The 10433-nt window shown below is 38.8% G+C and overlaps 1 protein-coding gene across 1 annotated transcript; it reads right to left on the bottom strand.

The window, feature by feature from the left end:
* Nucleotides 1-386: 386 nt before the first annotated feature.
* LOC112276919 (cytochrome P450 78A4) lies at nt 387-3520 on the bottom strand. The gene is made up of 2 exons (XM_024508736.3): nt 1694-3520; nt 387-1499 (listed from the first exon to the last, which is right to left on the bottom strand). The coding sequence occupies exons 1-2, from the start codon at nt 2699-2701 to the stop codon at nt 858-860; spliced, it is 1650 nt and encodes a 549-aa protein (XP_024364504.1). The 5' UTR covers nt 2702-3520; the 3' UTR covers nt 387-857.
* Between the last annotated feature and the right edge of the window lie 6913 nt (nt 3521-10433).

Below are 10433 nucleotides of genomic sequence, written 5' to 3'. Positions count from 1 at the left end.
GTGGGAGGAATAGCAAAAGTGAACGCCGGCTATAGTGTGTGTGCTCACAACAGTCCATCTTCGACTTAGAGGTAGAATTTTTCTGCTGCGTCGTCTATTTCGGATTTCTGGCTAATAAAAACGCATGCCGCATCGTGCAAAAGCTAGAACAGATCTGGCTAAATCAGGAAGCTATATTGAAGGTATGAACTTTTTACAACCAGGTTAGTGGCTACAAGTGTAAAAGACAACAGCAAATAGGAAATATGTATTTTCTTAGGCAGACTAATTACAAATGTGGAAAGGTTACCCTTGGGTAATTACGCCGGTGGTACTAGTGTCACGAGCCTGCGAGAACAGAAGCAGGGGACACCCAATTTTGTATAGCTAATGGACAAATCATGAGATAACCGAATGAAATGGGCTTTTGTATTAATCGCTATCGGCTTACACAGTACTCAAAAAAGTAAAGCCGGAAGGTTGCATTCATAAAATGAAGGTTATGATGTACCATGTAAGGATCGACTGCCCAATGAAAGGATCCAAAATTGTGGAAAGCTCTATTTTTTATCTCAAAAACTCAAGGTTTATGAATGCAATCTATTACCGCTTCCCTCCATTACACAGCGCCGACCATAATATACAAAACTGGTGTCACTCGATACTCTTACTCAAAATTGTATATAGTCGGATCCTTCCGTCCGCATCTATAATTCCGCACGAAACACTCACTAGCTTTTGAATTGTGGGTCTTCGTTAAGTTTAAATTCTCGCCTTGAAATCGCCTTGAAATCCGATTTCAACCTGAATTCGAAACACGATCTCATACTGCCTCAAGGATGTGCTGCATTCCTGCCTCTACCTAGCTGCAATGCTCGCTAGCTTGACGGATCTACCAGGCGGCGAGTAGCGACAGATTGCAATGGCTTCACCATCTCGGATGACAACTTCAAAATCTCGGTGAGGTCAACATCGCACCCTGGAACTGCGGTCCATTTGAAGTTATACAATAACTGTGCTACCCAAAGTTGCACTGTGGCCAATCCAAGCGCGCGTCCCGGACAGACGCGTCGGCCAGCGCCGAAAGGCGCCAGGCGTAGGTCGTTTCCACGAACGTCAACGTCCTGACCGCCATGTGAAGGAAGAAATCTCTCTGGAATGAATTCGTTCGGGTTAGCCCACAACTTCGGGTCGTGCGTAATTGCCCACATGTTCACCATTGCGGTGGTGTGTTTAGGGATTAGATGCCCAGCGATACAAACATCCTGGGTGGAGAGTCTGGCCCATGAGAGGAGCGGACCAGGAGGGTGAAGTCGGAGGGTTTCCTTAATCACGGCCTGGAGGTAGGGCAACCTGGACAACTCGCTTTCCAATGACGTGAAATCGGTGATATTCTTCTTTCTGAAAGCAGAGTCGAGCTCGCGTTGGACATTGCACTGAATTTCAGGGTTCAGCACCATTTCCGCCATGATCCACTCCGTGAGAATGGCAGTAGTATCAGTCCCTCTGAAGATCATCTCCTGAGAAAGCCGAGATGATCACAACACTATTCAATTGCAATCCAATATTCAATAAAAACATATATGTAGAGCTTATATTCATCAACAAACTGCAACCATAAATCATCAAACCATCAGGACGTATGGAAATCATCAGCATAACTGCAGCGTGGGAATTCTTTTGAATACAGCACGTTGCAAGTCATGACACCTACCCAAAGCACGGCGATCATGTCTTCCTCGGACAGCTTCTCCTCCCCGGTGAGACCGAGCAAGACATCCACGAAGTCCTCCTCATAGCTCTCTCCAGTGGTAGCACGTACATCCCTCCTCTGCCGGTGTTCATCAATGATCTTCTTCACAAACGCTGTGACTCGAGGAACAAGAGCCGCGCACCTCTGGAGAATATTCTGGGCGTCGAGACACTTCAAAACTGGCAGGTGATCGGCCAAATTGAACGCACCCAGTAGTTCAAATCCTTCTTTTACAAGGGCCCCTAACTCATTCGCCTCCTCAGAACCCAAGACGAAGTCATACCTACGCCCAAACACACTGCCCATGATATTGTTGAGAGAGGCTCTCTGCAAGTGCGGTCGAATGAGCACGTGACCTGTAGTCTCAACTTCTCTCTGGATGGCATTGAGCATGAGGGCTAACTCATCGAGACGCGTCTTCCCATGAGCTGCAATCCGCTTGGGAGCGAACAAATGATTAGCCGCAATTCGTCTTAAGTTACGCCAATAACCTCCGTAAGGAGCAAACCCAATAGCGCGCCCGAACAAGAGCTGCTGGGCTGACTGCTTCAGGGGTCGATCTGCGAATGCCGTACTATGTAGAATCTCGCGCGCGGTATCCGGTTGGCTAGCAATCACCACACGCGTTTCTCCTAAGCTCAACGCCATCAATGCTGTAGCTTTGTACGTTACAGCAAGTTGAGCAAGGCGCCTGTGGGCCAGTCCTCCCATCTCCAACAGTGAACCGATGACAGGAAACCCTCGGGGCCCTGGGATGGTTTTCACACATCTCAAGCGGCCCCACGAGGAGCCGCCAGGCGAAGCCCAGCACACCAACAGGGCACAAGCACTTATCACACCCACAATACAAAGAATGCTGCTGAAGTTTGTGCATCCCAAAGCCTCTTCCAAAGAAGATCTCCCTTGTTTGGCGAGCATAGGCAAAGCAAACAGCCACAATCCTCCTACTTCACACGTGGTTGAATCCATTTAGGAAAGATAAAGGATGTCTTGATGTAAACAGTCACTGGAATCCAAAAGCGAGCGCCTACGTAGATTCTAAAACAATAGAATCATGGATGAGTAAAGGGTAGTAACATGAGACTCTAGGTAGCCTGTTTCAAGACCCTCCACCTGTATCGAAAAAAAAACTTCAAATACAGACGATTCCCAGTACAAATAAGCTGTCCGCGAGTAGACTCCAATGAAACCTCGCAGCAGTTTCAGAAATCTCCAGCCCCTACAAAAAGGAGGGCCGACGATCCAAACTGTCGGGGGCGGGAAATCCAGGTAAGGAATTTCTGTGCCCCCAAAAAAACTTAAGATATTGTAGAAAAACCTAAACCCCTGAGCTATACTTGCAGCACACCAACCAAGAACACCGAACACTAGAGTTCCAGCCCTCGAGGGAGTAAAGACTAACACTCAAAGTCCACTCAGTGCAACATTCTTCGGTCCACCAGGCATGTAGATAAGAATATCGTTCGAGGTACAAGCAAAACTGCCGACAGGAACAAACCAAAAATCTAGCTAAAACCTTAGCAAAGCTCTAACAAACAAAAGACACACAGATGCACACACTCTCAAAAGCTACGTTACAAAAAGTGCAACACTTGGCTAGCACTTAAGGATAATTCACGGGTGGCGGCCAGAGAGAAGATGCTCCTTCCAGCAACAACTTCTTCGGGTATCGATTGGAACATGCGAGAAACTAGCAAAGAGAATGTTCAGCGAAGTGGAGAAAGCGGGGTCCTCAGCCACTGAAACAGCACAACTCAACAACACATCACAGAAGAAGCGGGGAACTGGAGGGGTTGAAGGCTGAAGGTGAGGTGGGAACTCCCTTTAAAGTTCTCAACTACGTACGTTGGCTTGTACAGGCTCGTGTATTGAGATTTGTTCGTGTACTAAAATCCGTCTACCAAAAAAATAATGATAATAATAATAACAAATCGTTTTTTAAACCCCAAATTAGGAAGGATGAAGGATTAAGGATCACTAGTCATGAAGAATTGAAAAAGATGAAAGAGAAGGAAATTCATCTTGATTAGGCAGGCTATCGAAGTTGAAACACTCACACATACTCATGTTCACTGTCTCACTACCACTCTACCACTCCTACTACTCTAGAGTAAAATAAAAAAAATAAAAAACAAAAAATTGAATGCTTTGGAGTAGAAACCCACCCTATAGAATCTGGTCCCCAATGCTCATATAACTAACTGTACAGTACTTGACATTTAAAGGAATGGGATCTATCAGAGGACATGTCGTTCCCACTTGGGCTCTGAAAGCAACATTGTACACTGTGTGTAATAGTAGAAGAGGGTATTAATGAGTCTGGAACAAGGTTAAACAGCTGTGGTGGTAGACAATTTGTGTGTGTGGGGGGGGGGGGAGAGGGGGGGGGGGAATGTGGTGATGAAACAGTTAGAGAAAGTGAGAAGTCGTGGGAATCTGGAATTGAAATGCATGTTTGTGTGAATGACCCTCACAAGCAATGAGGAGACAAGCAAGATAAGGAAAACAAAATGGCGGTGCAGGAAACAACAAAAGCATGGCCCTGTGGCATTTGAGTTGTTGAGGAGTTTGGGAGATGATAATTATTATCATGAAATCAATGTGAACCCATGGCTTGCACTAACACTCTTGATTTGCCATTTGTGTGCTATAGAACTTGATCAGGGGTTGGTGGCACAATCACCAATGCTAAAGAACATGATAGTTTTGACAGTTTTTTATTTTCTTCTATTGGTTGTGTATTGTTGTTGTTGTTGTTGTTGTTATCCTTTTGCATGACAATATGCTGATCCCTTTTATTCATCACAGGCTATGTTAATTGTTGACAATGTAAGCAACTTTTGAAAGTAATTGGATTTGGTTTTGGAAACTGTGATGTTTTATGGATGTAGATGAACAGTCGATCAATATTTTGCAATGTGGACAGTTTGATGTGCACCCAGTGCATAGAATATGGAAGATTTCACATCCACACTAAATACACATTGACACTTATTTGCATGTGTCTCTAAAGCAATTGTAAAACTTCCTGTCCTTTCTGAGTGACAAGAAATTTAGATGGTTTTGAAAATCAATAAACATCAATCTAAATTTAATGAACTTAATTTCATAGTAGAAACAGGTTCTTAACTTCAGATGTAATTGCTACTAGTGTTAAAAAATGTATTGTCAGCAACTAGAATTAACAAATTCTATTGTAGAAGAATAGACATGTGTTAAGCAAGATTTTATTACATTGCATAGTGTACATTCACTAAGGTCAAACATTATAAATGATACATTTTGGGTTTGAAATCAACTTTAGAAAGTAATTTTGTGTTTTTTCAGTCATTTTATATCATTTACAGTCATTTATTTTTTGAACAAAAACATGCATGTATACATACACATGTGTACTTGACTATATGGAGGTATAATCCAAATGTGTTTACCAAATCATGTTAGCTGAGTCTAATCACAATGATGATGAGTTTAAACTAATCCATCTTTGTACTGTAAATAAATAGTATACACATGATTTTTTTGTAGTTTTGGAAACAAATACTTTATTCTAATAAGTTGCCTGATAGTGATATTCAGACCTTAAAACAAGAGAATATGTACATGACTTGCAGAGGTTGTTCATTGAGTTTAAAATTACAAAAAAAACAGAAGGGCGTAAAATTTTGATACAAATTAAAACATATCAACGTTTGATAGTCAAGTAATTCAGTCTGATTATTTTGAAAAATTCTTTAATCTTTTTAAAAAGTAAAGTTTATGTGTTCTTTGTTGTTTACTTATATAACACTCTTAAATTGTTTTAAAAAAAATGTAATTACTGTTGTATGAGTAAAATTTAACAAGTATGAATAATTTAAATTGGTTCGACATTATAGAATGGTATTACTTATATGTAATCAACGTACACATAAAAAAATTGTAAGTGAATCTAAATCAAGTTTAGAATATAATAATGTTATACGTCTTCACAAAAAATACAAAAAACACAAAAAAAACATAAAAACAACAGTAAGTAGTAAAGTACTCCATTTTCAAATGGTAAAAGACAATAAATGACCTAAGTTTATTTGTTAGGAATAAAATATAAATAATCAGTACTATGCTTTCCATTTGTATGAACTATATAATATCCTTTCTATCTTTCAAACACATTACCTGTTGTAATTTTGATATCTTAAAACAAAAGCACCAGTGACTGCCCATGCTTGAGTTTTTTTTGAATACTATAAGGTTTTGAAAAGAAACTATTTTAACCAACAGTCTCCCATCTTTCATAAATGATGTTTAATTATTCTAAAAATAAAACAAACTAATTAACAAACAAAAGGCATACCCACCAAGCTTGACTCAAATTATATTTCCATAAAACCTCTTCTTATATGCACAAATATATGTTTGTGTGTACAAGCACAAAATTAGAAGAGGGAGTTAATGATTCAACAGAACTCTAGTCACTCATTTCTAAGAGCATTAAAGACAGGGCACTGGATGCATTAGATAGTTCGTAGCCTCCTCATTCCACAACAACCACCATGTAATTGATATATTCAGTTTCGTTTGAAAGCAAAGAATGTGTGGACCAAAAAGTGGGCATTAAAAATAACAACATAGTTCTGGAAGCTCAAAAAGCTTGCCAAATTGTCATAGAAGCCAATTGAGGCTATAGGAGTGGGAGGGGCTAAAGTGGGTAAAACTACTATTTAGGAGCCAGCTATGGGCACAGAAACACAGTCACAACCCATCCACACCCCCTGAGATGCCCTTCAGCAGCTTCGCCCAGGACATGGACTGGGCATAAGATTAACTGCCAAAAGTAATGAGCCAAATTAAGTGAAGCCTTCGGCGGCTGAAAACGGCTCCCAGCTAATGCACATTTGGCCAGAATAGCTCTTGTTGGACTATGTTTAGAATGCCCAACTGTGATAGATTGGATCAATTCTAAGGACACTTTTGTTCACAAAAAAATGCCTGGAGGCTTCTCCTTCTAATTTTTGAACTGTCATTGAATGAGCAGTTTTTTTGTGTTACAATTCTAGGAAAACGAGCAAAGAACGAAGGGTCTGACCTAATGGATGAATGCTTTCTGTGCCACCCTCCAAACATACGTATATGTGGGTGTATATATACATACATATGTATATGTATATGTATATAGATCAACTTTTGATGCTGCGTTTGAACTCTGTACAGACAAATCAGAGTTAAAACAAACATAAATAAATAAATAAATAAATAAATAAATATAAAATGATCCTACTTAATCACATCAGGGTTTAGTTATAGAGTTTCACATCCTGGCATTTTTAATTTGTTTGTTGAGGTTCTTATTGTTCAATCATGCTTAAATTTCAAAAGCATGATCTTCTGTTTACACTTTCTACATGTTGAACTACAACATGAGCAAATTCTACATTTAAGATCCAAAATAGTATTACTAAAGAAGAAGAAGAAGAAGAAGAAGAATCCATTGAAGGTAAATCACCATTTTAGTGTGTAGGAATGGAGTGGTCCTCTTTGGTATTTGTGAAGCAGTGGATGTGTGACCCCATTCACCCCCTTGAGTTCCATAAGGCATTCCAATGCCACATCACCCCTTATACCACACATTTTCTATGTGAAGTGGTATGATGTCACACTTCCATTGGTACGTTTAAGCATTTATCTAATCAACTCAAAACAAGGAAAAAAGCAAAAAAATAAGTAATTAAATTCTATGATCACTTTATGAATTTTAAAAGAATCTAAAACTCCTCTGTCTTTTATCTTTTTCATTTTCCATTCTGCTATATCATTGAATTTGAACAAAATCAATTTGATGGAGGCATAGTGATTTTAATATACAGGTTGCCATTCTTCACATAATGAACAAATTCCAACATTAGACTTACACACACATCTATGAATATATATATATATATATATATATATACCTTCCTACATGTAATTGAAAGTTCAGTCCAGGGTAACAGCTTATTTTCATTATAACAAAGGTAGACAAGGAGTTGGTATTAAAATTTTAAAATGAAAATAATTCAATACATGATCAAAATATAACATTAAAATAAGACCCACTTTATGTTCTAACTCAAACTCTCTGACTTAAACACCACTCCACTCAAACCAATATATATATATATATATATATACGTAAAGATTGAGAATTGAATGAATACATGGATATGTAAAGCAAGGAAGGGAATTCATTGATTGATGAGGGGAAGTGAAGTATTATCACTTCAATTCAGTGTCTTACAAGACATGTGGGTTCCAAAAATGTCAGGCTTCATGCAGGACAGCCACCCCCCCCCCCCCCCCACACACACATGAAGGAGACCACCTCACCTCAATTTTCCTTCCAATTCCACGTCCAGCAATGCAAACATACTGTTAACTATCATGGGATAGTTGCATAAAGCCATGGAGTGGTAGTAGAAAAAGCATTCCCTCCACTGCTTTGTATTGTTATTATTACTGTTATTGTTATTTTTGTGATCACTTTTTACCATACTCCTTCTCATCCACAAGCCCAAATATTTTGCACCAATTTTATACTTTTAATTATTATGAATTTGTCACACAAAGATCTTTCATAATGAAATATGATCACTTTGTGAGGAGGAGGGGGAGCATATTCATGCAAATCAAGATGTACTCTTAAGGACAATGATAAAAAATAATAAAAAAAATAGAGTTAATAGCAGTGTTAACAGCTGGACAGAAATTTTAAAAAATCTGGGCAGTACCATGCACTACTCAAAACAAAACCAAAAGGTTTTGAGGTTGAGGCCGCTTCCTCCCACTACCCAATCAAAATTCTTGTAGTGACTCACTTTTGATTTTGAATTCCTCAAAAGATATTTTCTCATGCACTCATTTTTTAATTTTTTTGCAACATATAAATATATAAACACACACACACACACACACACACACATATATATATATATATATATATATATAATGTGAGACAACTAATTTTGTGCTGTAGAAACTATGGTATAGGACTGTTTGATGGCAGAGGCTCTGGCATGGAGCAATGGTTAAGTACACAAACCCAAATTTGACCTCATCAAAATACCCATACAGTGTTAGTCATTCTTATTACAATAAATGTTTGTAACATGGATTCTAAAATGAAATTGAATGGGTTCTTTTCCTATTTCAAACAAACAGAATGAAAAGGTAAAAGAAAATGCCAAATGAATAAATAGTAATAATAATAAAGTCTACAGTAGCCTCATAATCTTGTAAATCTACTCATCAGACCCCAAAATTAATTTTAAACTTTGTGATTTGAGTTTCTAAACGTAGTACATATTCAGCGCAAAACATCAAATGCTTTGTACTTGGGGGTTTTTGTTCAATCTCCCATAAAATCCTCTTGCACATGCCTTCTATCTTCCACCTAGTACTTAAATTACTAAAGATGAAACGTAAAAAATAGTTATCACTTGTAAATTTTATTGACTCATTCACGTAACTGTGAGTACTATTAACAGTAATTGGTTCAAATGTGTAAAAACTATGAGAACTTTAAAAAACCAAAAAACAAGGTAAAAAAGTTACATCAAATTTTACCAAATGACACGTTTGGTATATATATTTGCACGAATTTATTTATTTAATTAATTATTTAATGTCAACTATTTCAATCAGATGGTGATCATTACTAGTCCATAAATTATCCCTGCCTATTCTGATTTGTGGTTGTTCAATTGGGATCCAACCCAGACTTAATTGTGGAGTGACTGCCAGGTGGTAACAGATCAGCAGTGTGTCCCAATTTATCATTTCCGAGAGCCTTAGAATATATTTTCAGGTCTCCACAACAGCCACAACTTTGAAGTTGCTTTGATTCATTTTAAAGTCAATGGTTATAAACCCTTAATCCCTAAACCAAGAATGCTTCCACAATTCCATATTTGGAGGTCTGATTATGCCGCTTCACACACAACATCACATGGTCAATGAATGTTTTGGTTTTGTTTTTGATGATTTGTTTCTAATATTAATCTCATTTAAAGCAACAAAACCTATTGTACAACTACCCAAATTACAGATTAGTGCAGTTCGACCAGGTCACAGGCTGAGGACAATGCAAGGCACTCCAAAACCTCATTAGAGTCATAAAAATAGTAATTCTACATAGTTCTAAAAAAACATAAAACATAATAAAAGAAGCCAATTTAATAAGCCCAGCTAGGAAATTGCTGGGGTAGATTTCTGGGCACAGGTTGACTGTGAAGAGTGGAGGTGGTGGTGGCTGCATATCTTAGAGATGCACCCAACATGGCAGGAGCATGTTTTATGTTTTATGTTTTCTGTATGTGTGTGTGTGCTGGTTTCATGTCCACAGGATCCCCCTGAAGGAGGGATATGCAGGTGGGCCTTTAACAGACACAAAGTGATGGATAGTGGCTCTCTCTCTCTCTCTCTCTCTCTTTTTCCATCTATCTATCTATCACTCTTCACACCCAATAGACATTCCCATCAGAATCTGGGATCCAGGACTCATGGAGAGCTTTCCGATTGTCGGTGAGGGAAAGGGGGGGGGGATGTGGGTGGGCGAGTTCCATGCCGGAACATGTCCATGGGGAATCAATATCCCCCCTGGAGACAGGATGACAATAAAGGTTGCCTTTGTGTTCCTGTCTGAATGCAGGAGACATATCCCCCAGGATAAGAGCCTGCCTACATC

Source organism: Physcomitrium patens, chromosome 24, assembly GCF_059467195.1.
Source record: "Physcomitrium patens ecotype Gransden chromosome 24, ASM5946719v1, whole genome shotgun sequence".
Lineage (NCBI taxonomy): Eukaryota > Viridiplantae > Streptophyta > Bryopsida > Funariales > Funariaceae > Physcomitrium > Physcomitrium patens.
This window is presented reverse-complemented; position numbering and strand designations above follow the sequence as displayed.

What these genes read in the sequence shown, in the direction of transcription:
- LOC112276919 (XM_024508736.3), bottom strand. Translation starts at nt 2,701, where the DNA reads ATGGATTCAACCACGTGTGAAGTAGGAGGATTGTGGCTGTTTGCTTTG. An exon ending in ACATGATCGCCGTGCTTTGG is followed by an intron (nt 1,500 to 1,693) that starts GTAGGTGTCATG and finishes CGGCTTTCTCAG; the next exon opens with GAGATGATCTTCAGAGGGAC.